Genomic DNA, 19972 nt, shown 5'->3' on the forward strand with positions numbered 1-19972 from the left:
CAGCTGAGTTTTTCCTGCCTGCCTGTTTGGAGTTAATCAGTTGAGACAGAAACAAACATAGAAACCAGGATTTTATTTTTTTTTTTTCCTCCCAGAGCCAAGGTTTTCTTACTGATGCACTCTAAGGGTGACAATGCAAGTGAGGATTGTTTAAATAGAGCAGCATTTGTTCTACAATAAAGGGAGAACCTGAGGCTACATTTGATGGTTGTGATCTGAGCCACGGGTATAAATAACTCCTTGTTAAAGGAATGGAAGAGGCATTGTTGGTTAATATTCTTTAAATTATTATCCTGAGTGCATTTCATTTAATGCTTTCTTAATGTTAGATGGAGGGAGGTGGGAAATCCAGGATAAATTCCAGTTGCATATGCAGTGCTGGTACTTTTTATAGCAAGCTTATGCATACAGTGCCCTTCTTGACAGCTCTACATAGTTGTTTTAAATATGATCTTTTCCCTCATCCAAAACAAGCTGCTTGCCCTGAAAAACTTATACCTTGTGCAAGTTCTGTGCCTCCTTCCCAAATTCCTGCCACGTCAGCAAAGTCCCTGCGTGGAACACACTGTAATGTTATGCTCTAGGTGTGTTCCTGTGGCTGTAGAATAAAATTCTTTTTGACAGAAGAAAGTCATGGTCAAACAGCTTAAGGTGAGGGAATTAAACAACCAAGGCTGTTTTGGCAGGAAGCTTTGCTGAGAGTTTAAGAATTCTCCCAATGCACGTTGCAAACCTGTTTTTCTTAAAATACCCTGTGTAAACATCCAGCTGGAGCAAAGCAGTTTATTTTGAAGAAATTTCCCTAATGTTAGACATGACTAATTAATACCAGAGCTTCTTTTTAACCACTTAGAATGAGTGGAAAGGCCAGGGAATGCTAAAGCAATGGTCATTCTCTCTCCTGGCCGTCTGTCAGGTCGTGTCCTCAGTTCCATTTTTCACTGAGCAGTTGATCTCCACAGTTCAGAACTACAGAGGGAGGGCCTTTACTGGGCATCACTCTTCTCTTTGGTCTCCTTACACTGTTGTAAATATTATACAGTTGTTAATATTATATGTTACTCGATACTGAAGAAAATCCTTCAGGTGAAACCTTATCACAGCCACGAACAGAATGATGTTAAAAAATATAAAAAGTAAATGGGTTTGGAAGGAGGTGAGTGCTGGAAAGAAGACAAACATTCAGCAGTGTGAGGAAGGGGGAGGGGGAACAGATTAAAAAGCAGGTAGAAGTCAGGGAGCGTAAGTGTAGCTGTGATAAATCCTCTGAATCCCAAATTATTGCTACCGCTCCATTTTAGAAATTTGTCTGATGTACAAATGACAGTTTTGCAAAGACCTTCTCTCTTCCCATGGATAGCACTGAGATCCATCCCCATAATATTGTGCCATGCATTGCCATATTTCTGATGGCACTGCACTGCAGATGCTGGTGATAACTGAGACCATTTTATCTCTGTTTTTCTATGGCTGCTGGTTATGAAGTTCCGTGATCTGGGTTTATCCCAGCTGCACAGTTTGCTTTTAGGGATAAAAATTACTACTAAACCTTGAGAATGACTACCAAACCCTGTAAATTACTTAGGAGCATCCAGCAATTGGCTGATGCAGGGCAGTGGTAGTATAGTCATCAACAGTAGTCACTATTTATAGCCATTTATATCTATTAGGAGATTATTAGAACCTCTTCAACTTGATTTGAGTTGTGCTCCCATTTGGAACTCAGTTAGCAAAAGATGCCATCTACCTCTTTTGGGGCAGTTACTACCTTAATGTGTCAGAGATTTGACAGAAGGTTAAACTACAAATTTAACATCAAAGGATGTGTAAATAATAAGAGGGGAAGACCAAGATAAATGTTTTTAGTAGTAATGAGGGATGATGTCCCTGTTTACTTAATAATACCAAAGGCAAATCAGCCCAACAAACTGCAAGCTGTAATTGTAAGATCTTATCAGAATAATGTGCCATTTATCTGAGATAGGGGTTGTTTTCTGATTTTCATAAGTCTGACAAATACAGGGCACTAACTGCTGCCACACTGCACTGCAATCTTCTGGTGCCTGATAAGCCTGAACCTTGCCAAGAGGCAGCTATTGCTCTGTAATCTGCAATTTCCTATTTCTGGTTAGTTATCTGATATGGGAGTGATTTTTTTTTTCACAGTAGAGTGAAAGCTTTTCACACTGGGTAGGTTTTTGATAATTGTTTTTAGAGGTTATGACTTTGTGCAAAATGTTTTAGCATAAGGAATTTTGTCATTTCTCCCCCTAAGTTATTAATATGGAGAGGTGTTCTTGTATCCTATACAATAATCCTGTGTTCTGGACCCATATTCAAATGGACTCTGACATGGAAATAAAAACATGAGTGGTGAATGATCCATCCACATCCCATTAAGAAAACTGGGCTGTTTCTGTAGCCATAGAAAAATTCTTCATTCTTTTCCTTACTTTCCCTATCTGCATAAGTGGAAAATACTTCCCTGCAGGCTAGTTGTGTGAAAATTGATTCACCAAGTGAGAAGCACTTTCTTTTCTCCAATGATCTCAAAATGAAAGTAGAAATTATTTTATTATGTCTATTTATTAAAATGTTTGGCTCCAGAATTCAAAGAATTATTTTCTACCTTCTTAATCGTTCCTTGGCAGAATTGAACACGGCTGTTAAAATGCTCATCTGGCTGCAGCTAAATCAAATTCAGCAATGATGTTTCTTATCTTTAGGTTAAACTGACTGCCAGAAGGCCTTCTAGTAAAGCTGGTATTACAGTTTGGGCACAGTTTGGGAGAGCCTTAAGCAATCACGTCTTAAAAACTTAAGTCTTTGGCAAATCCTTTCCATATATCAGAGTGATGGGTTTACTGTGACACATAATTTTAAGTAGTAAAAGCCTTCCTAAAGGACATAATGAGCTGATCTCATTCCCTTTGAAGTCTGTGCAGGTTTTGTTGATGTGTTGATGATGCAGGATCAGAACTTTCCGTGTAATTTCTAATAGTGATGTCTAGTAGTGTAAGAGTGATGACACTGCTTTCATCATTATTTTCCTTCAAGATCAACTCTGTTGATCTCTGTAAGACTTGTGTGGTATTATGAGCTCTGTATTATCCAGGCCCTGCTTTTTTGGAGGGATGTTTTGTCTTGCTGATTATTTTCCATCTGTCTGTACACACAGTCCTGTCCCTGTTTTGCAGGTATCATTGACAGCACACAGGTGGAGCAGAGGCAGGTGGTAGCTGTGACTGGGGATGGAACCAACGATGGACCAGCACTTAAAAAAGCTGATGTTGGCTTTGCAATGGTATAATCTCCAGCATATTTGTTGATATTTGTGTCATTAGAAATGTGTTGAGAGAGGTTTTTCGTTCATTAAATGTTAAGTTGCTTAGTTGTTACTTGTCAGGGAAGACATATATTGGAGGGAGAGAGTAATGTTGCATCAGAATCCTTTAATTTACTGTGTCAGATTCACTGCTGCTGCATATTTTGATACTTTTTCAATACTTTGCCTAAAGTAATTCTTGGCTATATGCAGAATCCTGTGTCCACACAGAAAAATGAAGTATTTTCTTCCCAACAGCAGAATACTATTTAGCTTTGATAAAATCCATCACTAAACATAAAGATGTCTTCCAAGTGTACTCTGACTGTATATATTAAGATACATAATTTTAATTTTTATTACCAATTCCGATGATATATATTTATAAAATCATTCATGATAAAAATAACTTAGAAGATCAGTAGTTACTAAGCTGATAACTTAAAACACTCAGAACTATCATCACATGAATTCCACTGCTCTGTCAGTTCCCTTTTCTGCGTCCTTATTCACTTCAAAAAATAGACCAAATGAGCTACATTCCTGCAAATATAAAATGCAGAATACACTCAGCAGCCACTGTTACAATGCTGGGAAACCTTTGTACAACCGTGGACTTGGAATGAGCAGGAAGATTTGAGTTCTACCTGCCCCTGTATTTTCTAGTGGTTCATTTCGTTTCCGATTGATTTTTCCAGGGTATTGCGGGGACAGATGTTGCAAAGGAAGCCTCTGACATCATCCTGACAGACGACAACTTCAGCAGCATCGTGAAGGCTGTGATGTGGGGCCGCAACGTCTACGACAGCATCTCCAAGTTCCTGCAGTTCCAGCTCACCGTGAACATCGTGGCCGTGATCGTGGCCTTCACTGGGGCCTGCATCACTCAGGTGAGGCAACCCAGGGCCACATCCCACCACACTGCATTTTCTGAGTGCTGGTGGCTCACATCTGAGCCTTTGTAAGCAGCAAATATGCTTTTTGAAGTTCTAAGCATTTTAAGTGTACTCAGGATTGAACTGCTCGATGTTAAATAGCTGTTGGTGTATGGAAGTGCACTAACCCACCTTCTCCCCAGAATAACTTGTTGTTTCTTGGAGAAAACTTGCTGTTTCTTTAGCTTTGTTTAGGAGCTGTTAATTTTTGTGCTGCCTCTATATACCTCCCTGCTCTTAATTACATATTATTGTCATCCCTGAGCCTGATGATAGGACAGACAATGTCAGGCATTAGGAGAAGGAAGAGGTTATGTCAATTTGCCTTTTCCTCTCAGAATATTTCACTGTTAAATATGTGCTTTTGATGGATTATGGAATGGGATTATTATTTTCAAGAGAGCAGTACTGCCACACAGAAGTAATCCCAGCAGGGGATCTTTTTGACTGATAAAATTATTTTGTTGCTTTTGGGCAATTCTTTTTAATTTCAGATGCAAATGACAAACCAATTAAATGAAACATAGAGTTGGACTTTGACATCTCTTTTCTTCCTCTCCATCAGTCCCTCAGTGCAATCCTGGTTCACATGCCACACGTTTAAGTCTTTTATAAAAAGCATACCTGAAGGCAAACCACATTTTCTTACCTTCACATTATTGCTTTTTGATTAATAAAATACAATTTTCTTTTCCCTAAAGAGAAAAAAGGGTGAATTAAGTAGAGTATAAGAGTTTGGTCTTTGAATAGAAAATAGCAAAATGTAGGTTTTAGTGCTGTCACTGCCTAAAATAATACATATTTCAGGTGCTGCAGGCAGGTGTTGTTACAAAATGCCTCCTTGGATTGAGACAAGCTATGGGAAAGCTGATGCTTCCCCCCATGGTGCATCACACAGATGCCATACCTGTTCCACAGCTAGATATCACCTCATGAACACCTGAGCAAACCAATGAATAAATCATCAGCTCTGCTTGGGGGTAAACTTACACTGTGATCATGGAATTGATACTTGCAACCAGAGACCCAGGTACCTTTACCATGAGGTAAAACTTCTCCTACGTCCTGACTGATATTTCGAGGCCATGGTGGTGCCTTGTCACAACTGAGCCTGTGCTGAGGGACAGAACTAGTGATGTTGCAGCGAAGTTGGATGAGGTTCCCTCTTCCCTTGGGAAATATTTTCAGGCATATTGAGAAAATGTTTAGCTGTGAAGTGATTGTTGCTGATAACAGAAGGAAAAGGACTAAAACTCCAGGAGATTTTTATGAGTGGTACAAAACCATATACAAAAAAAGGGCTTAGGTGGGAAGAGCAGCATCACTGGAACTGAGTCAAGGGCTTCTTTTAAAACCCTGTTTTGTAGACAGCTTTTATTCAGTTGCTGCCTACCAACATTTATTTAAGGTGAAATTTTTTGTTTTATGTCCAGCATCTTCAGTTGCTTTGCGAAAGGACAAAGGATCTTCACTAGCTATTCACTAGCTAAGGAATTTCTATTTTATTCCTGAAGAGGTTAAACATTACTGCATCGGTGCAAGGACTATTTTAAATCAAGTCTAAGCAGATGTGAAGTGTATAATCAGTGCAAGTATATTCCCCTTTTTAATTTCATCCTTTGAATCATTCCATTGGCTTCTAGAAGGGTTTGGATCAGCCCCAGTGCATTTATACGGCCCCAGTGGTCTGTAAGACCATCGCTGAGCCTGCCAAGTCTGTTGTCCCTGTTTACAGGTTCTCATGGACACTCCCAGAATTCCTGTATTTCCTTGCAATTCCTCGACTTGGCAGTAAAAGATGCAGATGCAGAGGAGAGGTCTGAAAGGAGCTGAAAATGAAATGGTGGCAAAAGGGCAGCAGTTGTTTCCTCTGTCGTTGTTTCCACTCCGTGGCCTGACCGCGGATAATCTCGGGCAGCTCTTGGTTCTGTCTCATTCAAGAAGGATTTTGCCTCGCCAATGAACATTATTATGTTAGGCTTTGACTCCAACCAGTGAAAGGACATTCTGTTTGGCTCTTAAGCTTTACTAAAAATTGCACTTGAGAACATACTGTACCCTCTGGTTGCTATGAAAAAATAGCTCCGGCACAAAATGCACGACTGCACTAAAAAATCTTGCATACAATGGTTGAGGTGCACACACACAGATCTGAATCTGCAGAACTGTGCACAGGTCTTCAATTGCTATTTTGACTGAAACATTTTAGTCCTTAGCAGAAAAGCGGAGCTAAAATCTATAGTGTCCAAAAGGCAGCATAGCTTCCCGGGACCTTCACAATGAATATAAAGGAAGTCCACATTGGGACTGAATTTTACTTTGCTTTTAGGTAGTCAGTTTGGCTTTCTTTGACAGACAGAGCATGATTTTAGTCCACCCTTAATATTCAGGTTAATGAATATTACACAGGCTATCTTTTTGGTAATATTTCATCAAGTCTAGAATGAGAAAAATTCTACGTAAGCAGTAACGTTTGTTCTGTGCTTCCTGACAGCATCTCTCAAAAAAACTGTTCTGCTGTTCAGAACCAGCTCACTGGGATGCTTTTAGGATGAAACTTCCTTTACACTTACTCTTTATGGTTTCTACTGTTTGTGCTTAAAGGAACTACAAAGATAATAAAAACTTTGCTAGGACTAATTTTATTTTTTTTTAACATATGACTTGTGCTTTGCAACTTAATAGACTTAATTTTATTCAGTCTTGATCCTTCACTGGTGCACATGTAAATATGAGTATGTGGTCATCTCCCTGCAGGACTCCCAGTGAGACCACAGCAACCCTGAGTTAATGAAGGGTCTGACTGTGTGAATTACTGGTATGAGTGGAACCAGACCTCCAAGGGGCACCCAGAGAAAGCATTGCCCACGTAGGAGGTGATTTGTTTGGCCCAGAACACCTTAGGAGGGCAATGGAGAGGCTTAAGAAAAACATTAGGCAGAACCTGTGACCATTAGTAGTCTTTTTAAGAGTCTGCTGTTTTTCTCTCAAGTAGATTAATAAAGTGAGGCTCCTTGCCACTTCCACTTCGGAGAACCACTGTTTAGTTTAATTCTGTTAAATTTAGACAAATATTATTTTATTGTTTATCTACTTCATGCCTGCTTCTACAAGATGCTGCTGTTAGAGAATATCCACAGTATCTGCTCTCTCTGTTTTGTCCTGGTCTGCTGTTTCAAGAGATGTTTAACCACATGTACAGAGTGTGTGTGACCCTAAGTACTGCTCCAGCATTATGTAAAGATTATATGCAGACTACAAGGGACCAATTCAAATGGTCATTTGCTATTCTGTGTCATGGGTCCCAGCACGAAGTCATGTTAGGGTGACAGAAATCATATTTTAAACAGCATAAGAATTACAGATACAGTGTCACCTTCTGACAAGCTTAGCAGAGCTGCTGCCAAAATTACCCCTCACAGGATCTAACTTACACTGGGCCCCGTTTCAGTTTACAGCAGCTCAATCTACAAGCCACAAGTTCTGAATTTTCGACTGATAATGAACTTTTGTGTTGTGGGTCTGCGATTACGTAAAGCATTTTGAGATCTGTGTCATGCAAGAAAACAGAGCTTAAAGCCTCTGTTGAAAAGCTGAATCAGGAACACTCAGGCTGTGGCTGCACTGGTGCTCTTAATTTTGTGTCCAGTGCACACATAACACCAGTGACGAGATCACAGCTCTGGTCCTATGTCAGTGCAGTTTGTGTGGCACAGTGCAGCTGAGCCACATTCATTCACCTTATCTTTTAATTAATCTAATTCATTTACCTGTCTCTCTGTGTTGCCACGTGCATACTTTTAAAGTGATCAGAGTTTGTGTATAATTGTCCTTTCTGTTCAGTAACTGTTGCCTCAGGTTAAACCAATAGTTTTTTTTTCCAGTGGATTTTGGAGAGACCAAATCTTGCATTCTGACTTCACTCTCTCTGAACAAGGGTTTTGCAGAGCCCTTGATTGGTTCAGTGAATGTGGTTCTTTGGAGCTCTGCCTACGATTATTGGGAGTTTTGCACTTCCAGTGAGTCATTTTTCCACATCTCTGGGTGTCATATAGAGTTCTATATGTGCTTTACAAAGCCACAAGGCTCATCCTGCTTCCTGTCCCCCACATACCCACAGCACCAAGAAAACATTAGGTCATTGTGTTTGGAGCTGTTAAAAGCAATCTGGGTATGAACAAAATAAAGATTTTAAAATGCAGTTCAGTCAAATGGAAACAGTTTTTTACTGGAACTATAGAGCAAATGTGTTTATTTCCATGCCAGATTCTATCTGTGTCTCCAACTGCTGAGGCAATGTAACTATTCCAAAAGGTTGCACTGAATAAAGGGAAGACAAAGACTGTGTTTTAACATTTTACATTCAAATTATTGTTCTTGTACTTTGAGAAAGACTTAATGTTTTAGCAGAAATTAGGAACTGAAAACAGTGACTCTATAGGACATTATGTTTGGAAAATTAAATGTTAATTAAAAAGCACTGTAACATTGAACTACTGCATGAATCACTGATTGTTTTTACAGATCTTGTTCAAAAAAAAGAGGATGATCTATACTTACGTGTATAAGGCAGTAATTTACGTGGTTATAATGTTTTACTGCAGAACTATATTTGGCAAATCCTAAAATAATAGCACGGACAAATTTGAAAAAGCTGTAATATAAAATCAAAGTCTGTACTGTTTAGATTTGTTTTGGCAAGGCTTAGAGGCGTGGAAATAGAATTAAGGATGCCCCTTCCATACAATTAGTAGACACTGTGATCCAGCAGCAGAAGTGAGGGCTGATATTTTTTTGCATTGATACATAGAAAGTTAACCTACCAGAAATGCTCATTTTTATGAATCTATGCATGTGTTCCGTGACAAGTGGGAGCAAAAAGGTAAGGGTGAAAATACCTTTTTATTCCCTCACAGCTTGTCATCTAAATCAAAAGTAACAAGCTCTAGAATTTGTGAGGCTCTGCATGTCACAAAAGATTTGTAGTGTATTTCCAGCCTTTGGCGATTTTTACTTTTAAGTGTTTCCAAGATGAAGTGTAACATCACTTGATTTAAGGGACATTTTCCTTTTACCTCTAGGCCAATGCTAACCTATTCCAAGGTCAAGTGGAAAGGAATTTGATGAATAAGTGGTGATTTTGGGTGGTTTGCAGTTTGAACAGCTTTCATCCCCAAAGTTTGCAGAAAGGGAATTAAGAACTCTTAGCCGGTCAGTCGGCGGCTAAAACGCAGCACAAAGAACGTTGATTTGCATCCCACTTGCATAAGTGACTCAAATCTTTAATGGAAGTCTAAACTCCTTAGCTGATATGTATTTTCCTCAGTTTCCACCAACTAATCAGAAATCAGATAGAGCTGAAGTGGAAATTTCATTCCACTGCCTGCCCAGACTAATGTGTGTTTAATGTTTGGGCTTCAGCCTAGAATGAGCTCTCACACTTGACTGAACAGTGCAGCACTGCCAATAATAGATAATTATTAGAGGCACCATAGCCACCCAAGGTGATTGGCAGTGTGAAATGGTGAGAACATGTTGTTGCCAAAACTGATGACTGCCAATTACAGTTGTGTGATTTAGAGACTGAAATAATCTGCTTTTCCGTTGTGCCGGGAGCATGGCAGGCTCGGAGAGACACCTGAATATCTGACTCTATTTATTAAGCATAGCAGACAAAGTCAGTTTTATTGACATGGAAGTCAGCACATGAAGTGGAAATTGAGCTATTGTAACGTCCCAACTCAGAGAATGTTTCTCAAGAAAACTTATTAACTAGACAGGCAAAAAATATGACAAGGAAAAATTGCTCAGCAGAAAAGATGTTTTCCTTTTTCCCTATATACTGTATTCTGTGCAGGGCCTCTGAGCTCTATCAGCAAACTGCTTTTACTGCAAGTACTCTCTTTTTTGGAGCCATATGTATTAATAAAAATAAATGAGGTCTCGATTTGGAATGAAGTTTGCCCTGATCACTTTTAGTTTTTTAGCACCTCTAAAGACAAAAGCATTTCCTGTTTATGCAGCTGCATATCCAATGAATGAGCTGAACTCTCCAAACAAGCCCAGTTAGTGCAACCCATAACCAACAGGTCAAGGATCTATTAATGCTGATCTTCCTCCTTTCCGTGATGTAGCCAACCTGTGAGACTTAGAAACAGTAGGTTGCCTTTCTCCATCCCTTTGAATAAGCCAAAAGGGATCTTTTTTTCTTTAAATAAGTGAAATGCATCAAAATTTGTGTAAATGTTCTGTTAAAAATGTGTTTTAAGAAGAAATAATATTTCATCTCAAGGGGGAGTTGAATATAAACCAGATCCACCAGAGATTAAACCACTTACCCTTGTTCTCTGTATCTACTTGGGATAATGAGTGTGTATTGACCCATATTATTTGATAACATTTCATTAAAAGTGAATCTTCAACCCTTTGAGGGAAAGGGCAGAGTTCTTAAAGTTTCTGTTGGCTTTGCTTTGCTTTGTATGCTGTTCCCTAAATTTCTATGCTTCGCTGCTGCACCACCGTGGTAATGTAGTGCACAAAAATAGTGCTCTCTCTTCCAGCTTTCAAACTGTAGATTAACTCCATTTCATTATGAAATTTGTCATACCTTACTACTTTTGAGATTCTCTTTTCCTGATAAAAATGGTCTATTTGAAACAGGAAGCAGCCCTTACTAGTGCTGCCCATTTTCTGTGAGGTCTGAAGGCACAGGAGGTCGTTGGATACAGAAAAGAACCTCTTTTGTTTTTCCTCTCCTGGGTCCTTGAAGCAACTGCATCAATCTCCCCTCGGAGCTGCCCCAATGAACTACACATCCAAACTTTATAATAGTTGTCCAGCCCTTGCTGAGAGCTGTGTTTGCTTTATTTAGTTACTTCTGGGGTTTTTTAAACACAACCTAAAGTCCTCTGTACTATGACCATAGACTTTGTGTGAGGAAAGAGCTCCTTCTAGTGACTGGCGAGCTGCTTCAGGAGCTACATCCTGCATCCTCACAAATAGCAATATTTGGCTTTTTTCATTCCATATCCATAGTTCCAAATATGCTATCCTGTTTCCAGTAAAATAATAGTGGCTGTAATAAAAGATTGTCTTGCTCTTGCACATTTGATATAGTTTAATAAGTTTCAGAGTATTTTTAACATCAAAATATCAGGCTTTTTTTTAAAATGTCACTATTGTTTTTTTAAAGGTCTTATTTAAATACGATATATAAAGATGTCTCTGTAATTGTTTTATAAATTTTTAATAATTTCAAGCTGTTTCTGAAAAAAAAAATTAGAGATAGGTAGGTTATAGTGAAAAAGGGAAACATTACTTTTTAAACTGTTTTAATATAATTTTTCTCTCGGGAAAGAAACTAGTTACTTAAATTATCTAGTTAACTAAATTCAGCTGAAATTTTAAGCATGAGGTAACAGAGAGTACTGTGATCAGTATTATGAAGTGTCACTGTTATGCTTTGTAAGAATTGTGTGATTGCAAATGTTCCTGATTTAAATGACTGCAGAGAAATCATTTCTCTTTGAAGATCATTGATCCCATTGATCACGGATCAGTGATCACAGATCATTGGGCTTCCTGTGATTCTGGTCTTGCAGAGGAAATATAAGAAAGGTCACAGCAGCTCGGGGAAGAAACGACATCCCGTTAAACAACCTCCTCACTCTCTACAGCTCCCTGACAGGAGGGTGTAGCCAGGTGGGGGTTGGTATCTTTTCCCAGGCAACCATCAGCAAGACAAGAGGGCTCGGTCTCAAGTTGTGCCAGGGGAGGTTTAGGTTAGATATTGAAAGAAATTCTTTCCAGAGAGGGTAATCAGCCATTGGAATGGGCTGCCCAGGGAAGTGGTGGATTCTCCATCCCTGGAGGTTTTTAAGACAAGACTGGATGTGGCATCAGTGCCATGGTCTGGCAACCACAGCGGGGTTGGATCAAGGGTTGGACTCGATGATCTCGGAGGTCCCTTCCAACCCAGTTGATTCTGTGATTCTATGACCTGAAAGCCATTATTTTCCTGGGAAATACGTAACTTCCGAAATTGTCTCCACAGGACTCTCCTCTAAAAGCCGTGCAGATGTTGTGGGTCAACCTAATCATGGACACCTTTGCCTCCCTTGCTTTGGCCACGGAACCCCCCACGGAGGCGCTGCTGCTGCGGAAGCCGTACGGCAGGAACAAGCCCCTCATCTCCCGCACCATGATGAAGAACATCCTGGGCCACGCTGTCTATCAGCTCACCCTCATCTTCACTCTGCTCTTCGTCGGTAAGAAATAGTTAGACTTAGGTGATTGAGTTAGACTTAGGTGATTGTTAGACTTGGACTTAGTTGTTGCTTGGTTTAGAAGCCCTTGCGCAGCTTAACGCGTCAAAACGCTTTAATGCAGGTTTATTAAGGCTTGTCTTAGTTGTACAGTTTGTTCATGGGGCTTGAAACACAACAGATGGAATGGGTTTAGTCACCTTCCACGTGTAGTTACCTCAGTGAGCTTTTTTGCCTCTTCACAAAACACAGATTTGGCAAAAGTTTATATCAAAACACAGCGGGGAAAATTGCGTTTTAATAGGAGTATCTAGGCCTGCTTCTATACTGAATTTTCATTTTGAGACCTGTTATCTGGAGTAGGCATGTAGCAACAAATTAAAAAAACCCAAAACCATAAAAGAAACCACAATAAAAACCAAGATCCATTTTACCAAGAGCTGGAGAAGCTGTAATCGGGAGCAAAATGTCTGCCATAGTCAAGAATAATGTTGATCTTAAGTAGTATAGAAAGCAAGTAATCAGTATTAAGTGATACAAATAACGCTCTGCTTTGACATTTAATTTCTAGAATGGATATTAAAAGGGGACAAAAAAAATCTATTTATTAGATTACTGGATTCTTCTTCAGGCCTTGCTAGCAATGGATGCTTTTTATAGGTTGCATTTTGGAGAGGGGAGGGAAGGAGGAAGAATGTTTCTTGCTGCAGGGAATAGCAGGAACTAATAATAGATTCTGTTGCTCCACAATAATAAGTGAACTTGCTCAAAGGACTGATGATTTTTTCAGTTGGGTATTGTCTCCTTATCGCTGTTAAATTGCATGTGTTGTTGCTCAGGTTACTTTTTTTCCTACATACACAGACTTCCAGATAAGCTGCAAATGGAAATTTATGATTTTTAGGTTTTTGAGCTCCATTTTGAAAGTCTTGCTCCAGCTTATCACCATTTGGCAGCTTATTTGGACTGGTCAGAGGAGGTGATGGTCTGTTTGCAGTGGAGTTACTTGAACCAAAATAATTGCCAGGGTTTTGAAGAGAGGTGATCTGTAATATTGTTACACTCACAGTGTATTTTGAGAATGTCTAGCAAGCCTTAGGCAATTATAATATCAGATTCTCTAAAGCAGGTGTAGAAAGTCTTGGTAATTCATGTGATATGAATCTTGGAATGAGAACTTCTGTGACCTTTATGGGAAGTTATAATGGCTTTCTGATGAGTTTTATGGTTTAAAATACTTTGTACTGAGCCAGATGCAAAGAAAATCCAGCTTTTTCATCCTATTCTAATTTCCTGAGTGTCTCTGGAAAACTCATGCACACTTTGAAGGACACAGCCCAATCAATTTTCTGATAAGCCTAGGAAATAATCTTTTCCTTTCTAAACTCCAACAGGCTCAGCTTCGCAGTGACACGATGTTCTAAGCTCAGTGCTTTGATAATTAAACCCCAAATTAATGAGAATTATTTCTGTTTTGATCAAATAATGCTTCATTTTTTGTAGTAGGTTTCTGTAGAGACTAGTACATCAAGTTTTTCTCTTTTTTCTTATCATGTGGCAGAAATACCTTGTGTTTGAACATACGGTAATGTCTTGGAGGCATCAAGCACATCAGAAATCCAGAAGTCACTGCCTAGTCCTGTCAGGCTGTAGTATACAAAAAATCTTAACCTCTGCAACAAGGCATAATAAACTAAAAGCTTTGCTGTAACACCTTTTGGAACAGGTTTGGAAATAAAAACTAATTATGGATTTAACCCCTGCCATCCCACAATAGCAGCGTGGTCTTCTGTGCCAATTGAGTGATGCAGTGCAACAACAGAGACTTAAGGACAGGTGCCTTCACCGAGGGAGATATTCACATATTTGTGTTTGTGTGTGTATGGAATGAAAGCAAATAGATGTAATTTGTGTGTATATATATGTGTGTATCTATGATAGGTATCTGTCTGCTTTCATTAATTTTTTCCTTTATTGTTTATGTGTAGTAGGCGGAATGTTTCCAGTGCTTAGTTCCCTCTCTGGAGATGTATAGTCTGCTTAAAGCCCTCTGCTCTCTCACAGTCTGTGTTGTGGTCTCATGCTGTGCTACTGACGTGCTGGTGATATCACAGTCTGCTTTCTGCCAAAAGGCGATAAGGAGAATTCTCTCTTTGGAAACACGCTCATTATTCCCCGTGACTCGAACGTGAACTGCTCGAATATCCCAAGGCAGAAAAACACTCCCTGGTAACTCAGCTGTTGGAATTAACAGCCTCGGGAGAAACCCTGAGGAAACCTTTCTTCTTTCTGCAGAAATTTCTGAATATAATGCCAGTGGGAGAGCAGAAAAACGTTCAAGCTTTAATTTGCTTTCATTAACAAAACACTGGTTATTAAAACTAGTGGTATTGTGATAATCTTCTGTACTCTTATTTCACTCATTATTTACACTTCCATGCATTAGACTCTCTCAATGGCTGGATGTCATCTGTGAACTTTGTGTATTAGAAAGGGGATGGAAAATGGGACGTGAGACAGAATGTGCACTTGCAGCCCAGAAAACCAGTATTATCCTGGGCTGCATCGAAAGGAGAGTGGCCAGTAGGTCGAGGGAGGTTATTCTCTCCCTCTCCTCCCCCCTTGTGAGAACCCACCTGGAGCACTGTGTCCAGCTCTGGTTTTAATCTGAAAGAGGAAAGGTTTGAATGGACACAAGGAAACAAATTTTTTTACGATGGCAGTGGTGAGACACAGGAACTGAATGCCCAGAGACACTGTGGATGTTCCGTCATTGCAAGTGTTGAAGACCAGGTTGGATGGGGCTTTGAGCAACATGATCTACTGAAAGGTGTCCTTGCCCATTGCAGGGGGACTGGACTAGATGATCCTTAAAGGCCCCTTCCAACCCAAACCATTCTGTGATTCTATAAGAAAAGAGGTCCCTTGGGTGCAGGTATCTTTTCCAAACTTACCTCATTTTTTCAGTCGCTCATCATGGGTTGTCATCTTGTTTTTTTACTGATCAGGTCTTGAAGTGATAGCGAAATTATCAAAATAAAGATCAATGCCTGATGCTGCTCAAACCCAAATCTATTTAAAACTATGAACCTCTGTGCTATTTATCACTGATATCCTTGAATGATTGTTATAAAAAGTTATGCCACGCTGGATTAGTAAATGGGTAAAACCTGCTGAAGAGCAGCTGCTTTGAATTACTGTAGAAAATGGCAAAAATACTGTCAATGGTTTTAAGTGCATCAGAAGGAACCGACTGTTTAGAACTATTACTGCTGGTTAGAGGAAGAGTACTACTGACAACTTTTCATAGGTGTGTTGAGTTATTAGGTAAGAGTCATCATTTTGAGAAGCTTCTTGCTCAGAAAGTTTAGCTGTGTTTTGCTCACTGGTGCAGGAAGGAAGCTGGTAAAGCAGAGCACGGAAGGCGACTGAAGCAAACAAGGGAAATACAAATCTGGCTAATTTATTCTGGTGGAAACTTTTGGTTTTGTCTTATACCCAGGTGAGAAAATGTTTAAGATTGACAGTGGGAGGAATGCACCACTTCACTCTCCTCCTTCAGAGCATTACACCATCATCTTCAACACCTTTGTCATGATGCAGCTTTTCAATGAAATCAATGCACGGAAAATCCACGGCGAAAGGAATGTCTTTGATGGCATCTTCAGAAATCCTATTTTTTGCACTATTGTACTGGGTACATTTGCTATCCAGGTAATGATTTGTAGCTTTTTCAGTGTGTGGTTTGTTTTTTTTTTTTTATTTTAAATCTCAGTGATGTGGGAGGGACATTTAATAGTAAACCACCTGCTTTCACAGATTTTCTCAATCGATACAAGTGTTAATAACAGAAAATGTTATGTTGCCCTATTAATCCAAAACAAATTTTGATCACTATAACCAGGTTAATTCTTAAATTAATATTAGCATGTCCAATTTGTTGATATTATAACTTTATTTGTTGATATTATAACTTGTTTTTAAAGAGGAAATTATTCTATAGTGTACTAGCGAAGCGTTTTAATTATTTGCCACTACATGAATAGACAAATTTGCCTTCAAGTACCTAAAGCTGAACTGTTCTTCTGTTAAATGCCACTGCCAAATGCTCCTCAATATTCTCAGAAATCCTTCTTCTTAACAGCAATTCTTCATGTTCACCCCCTGAGTTTGCTGTCCCAGTCAAGTATGAACATAATTACAGTAATACTTTTTCCCCAAAAGGTTGTAATTTTTCCTCATGTAAGAACTCCAATTCCTCCTCTTGCTCCTGTATCCATCCATTTGCTGGCATCTTTCCTGTGCTTGATTTATTTGATATTACCTTTTAGAAACCCTAGGGTTGAGCTATTTCTCTCCTGACATGGTTGCTCAGTTCTGCAATGGCATCCTGGAAACTCAGTATTGGGACCTTTCTCCTGGAAGGAGTAACGAGGAGGATGGAGCTATTTGAACCTGGGCTACAGTGGTTTGAAACAGGAAAGGGAAGCTACTTCGTAAAAATAAGTATTGGAGAAAGGACACCAATGATAGGTAGTAGAACTTGGTAGTGATGATCCTTAGTTCAAAGCCATGGGTTTAAGACTATGAACTAAAATTCTGGCAGTTTAAATCTCTGGTTTGTGATGTCAAGTTTTGCAGTGGCACTACTAACAAGAAATGTCAATAATATCTGATTTTCAGTTAGTAAAACCTTTCCAGTCTGACGAGGAGTACAAACCTGTTCAGATTCTCTACATGTTGGTTATCCTGCTCCAAGGTGTGTGGTTTTGCCACCCTCTGTCTATCTATTATAGCACATCTCTAAGTGTGCAATAAAATGTTAATCAGAGGGAAAAATCTGTTTTGCTTGCAATGGACGTTCCAAAATGACGTCAGGGTCAACACATCCCCAGCTGAGAACACTCAGGAACTGGGAGAGCACAGGGAGACAGTCCTGTTTTGGTCTTCCTGACCATTGTTAGATAGATATGAGGCTAAGAAAGCTTAGTCTGAACTGTTATGGCTTTTTCTGACCTTTAATTCAGAGTTCATAAGTTCATGTGGTTTGATTTTTTTTTTTATATAGTGACTGAGATTCTGCAGCTTCTTTTTTGTTCGTTTGGTTTTTTTTTTCTTTTCCTTATTTGGTTGGTTCCCCCCCCCCAAAAAAAAAAAAAAAATTACCTCCTTTCTTTTGTGATTTTCTTTGTAGATAGTAATTGTCCAGTTTGGAGGAAAACCATTTAGCTGTTCTCCCCTGCAGCTTGACCAGTGGATGTGGTGTGTATTTATTGGATTAGGAGAACTTGTATGGGGTCAGGTAAGTGAGCATTCAGGAACGTGCAGATTCAAAGCTCTTGATATTGTTCATAATCCTCCTGTACTGTGGTTTCCTTGATGTCTCACAATGTCATGGGTAGCACAGGCTGAAATACAGCTCTCTGAGAACTTCAAGGATAGATCTGGTAGTAAATGCAGCTAAATTAATGTGTCATTTGAAATTTCTCCTATATCCCGTGTCATCATTAGCTAATACATAATTATACATATAGATATAAAAACAAACATCAATGAGATCATTAAATCAGTTGGGATTATCTGTCTGGGAGTAATAACACAAACACAATCACTATTGTTAAAATAGAACGTTATTCTTTTAAGTACAAACCCATATTGCAAAGTTAATAATAATATTTTTTTCACCTTTGAATGCATTATTACTGTATTTAAGTTGATGCCACCTGACACATCAAAGAAAAATGTGAAGTTACACTTTTTTCTCTCAGATGTAGAGAGACTTGTAGATCAACAGTTTGTCTTTATGAAGGAAGAGGGAAGAAATTGCCAACTGCAGCTGAACACTGATATGGTTCTGATGGACTTGTAATGAAGTGATGATAGATTTCAAAACTGATTTTTTGCTCTCTTATGGAAAAAAAACCCCAACACTTTTTGGGCAGTTCAGTCTCATGTTTTTAAAGAAATCATCTCAGAATCAGAACAGCTTTTAATTCAAATGTTGCTGAAAACCATCACAATTAGAGGGTTCTGCTGCAATTATCACCTGAAGATGGGATTTAAGTTATGATCTAGCAGGAGGAAGATCTAAAATTATAATCTTGGAAGGGAAGGATTGCTTCTTTCTTTCAACTGATTTGAAAATACGAACTTCCAACTTCTGGAGAGGGGAATTAAAGCAAGGAGAGAGAGAAAAAATCCTTGCTGTTTTTTTTAGACCATTCAGCTGTGAAGAATTTCCCACAGCCTTTGATCAGTGTACATTTTGGTTTCTAAATTTTGTTATACATGGTTATTACATAACCACTGACAACTAATAATAATATCAGTGTTTGTTTTCAATTTAGTTCCCAAGCCTTATTGCAAGATATTAGCCATTAAATTAACACAAATATTGGAATATCTCAATGATTTTATCACTGAAAAGAAATCAAATACACAGAAAAAAAAAAAAGTCTTTCTTTTGTGGTCAGTATTTAGTGACCAGAAAAGAAAAACACAAGCTAAAAAAATTACAATTCATCCATATTTCCACGAGTTACAGTCTTTGGCAAGTCCTCTCTTCATGGAGCTCTACTGTGATAGGGACTTCTTTTCCTTTAGAAATGCTACTTTTCTTCCTGCTCAGCCTTTTCTCTCCTGCTATGACTAATTCTAGTTCAGCACAAACCAAATTTGTAACCCTTTTTTTTTTTAATCCACCTCCTGAACTTGCTGTTCTTATGAACCACTAAACCAATCAAGATTTTTGAGTTTCGATGTCAAAGTTGGCACTTTTAAAAGCAATGTAAGGTGTGTAGTTTTTAGGAAGTCAGCCTGAGATGCTTTGAGGGGCAGTTTTCTAACAGACAGCCCTCATCACTTCTGAAAATCAAGACTTTCTACAATATTTCATGCTACATTTCCAGGATTATTGATCACTTTTTAAAGCTGCAATGATTTTTTTTTTTCTGGGAATAATATTTAGTTCCTTAATCTGCATCCAGTCTGTTGAGTCTGTCATTACCTGAACTGGGCAGATCTGGGAAAACAGATGAACAAATAGCCATGTAAGCACCCTAAGAAAAGAATTAGAGAAGAATTTTATCTTATCTTGGCTGAGAGAGGTCATGAAGGAGAGGTTTTTTTCTGGGGCACAGAATCTCTACCCAGTACAGTTGTTTCTGTGTGTATTGGCTTGAAAGTGCTTCATCACCATCAGCTTCATCAGATCCCAAAGAGCCTCAAGTAGCTTCTCTCTGTAGTGTTTTCAAAGCTGGGGAGCTGAAGGCCTTTCAGTAAGTATTTAAATCACCAGCACTTACCTTCTCTTTTCTTTTTCCTCTTCTGCCTTTGCTCCTGTCACATCCTTTCATCAATTTTCCAAGTTTGCATCTTGTTTTTCAACACCCAAAATTCATTTTAAAAAGGTCATATAGTAGTGCAGAAACTGTTTTTGGTTTGGTTTC

The 19972-nt window shown here is 38.9% G+C and overlaps 1 protein-coding gene across 21 annotated transcripts in view; it reads left to right on the forward strand.

The window, feature by feature from the left end:
* The window catches only part of ATP2B2 (ATPase plasma membrane Ca2+ transporting 2), a 410328-nt gene that overhangs the window by 367953 nt on the left and 22403 nt on the right, over positions 1–19972 (forward strand). For all 21 annotated transcript variants that reach the window (XM_032698697.1, XM_032698692.1, XM_032698702.1 and 18 more), the window contains 5 exons: positions 3198–3304; positions 4024–4215; positions 12314–12527; positions 16027–16238; positions 17719–17826. In XM_032698697.1, the coding sequence (XP_032554588.1) occupies positions 3198–3304; positions 4024–4215; positions 12314–12527; positions 16027–16238; positions 17719–17826 (833 nt within the window). The remainder of the gene's footprint in view (positions 1–3197; positions 3305–4023; positions 4216–12313; positions 12528–16026; positions 16239–17718; positions 17827–19972) is intronic.

This window comes from Chiroxiphia lanceolata, chromosome 11, assembly GCF_009829145.1.
Source record: "Chiroxiphia lanceolata isolate bChiLan1 chromosome 11, bChiLan1.pri, whole genome shotgun sequence".
Classification (NCBI taxonomy): Eukaryota; Metazoa; Chordata; class Aves; order Passeriformes; family Pipridae; genus Chiroxiphia; species Chiroxiphia lanceolata.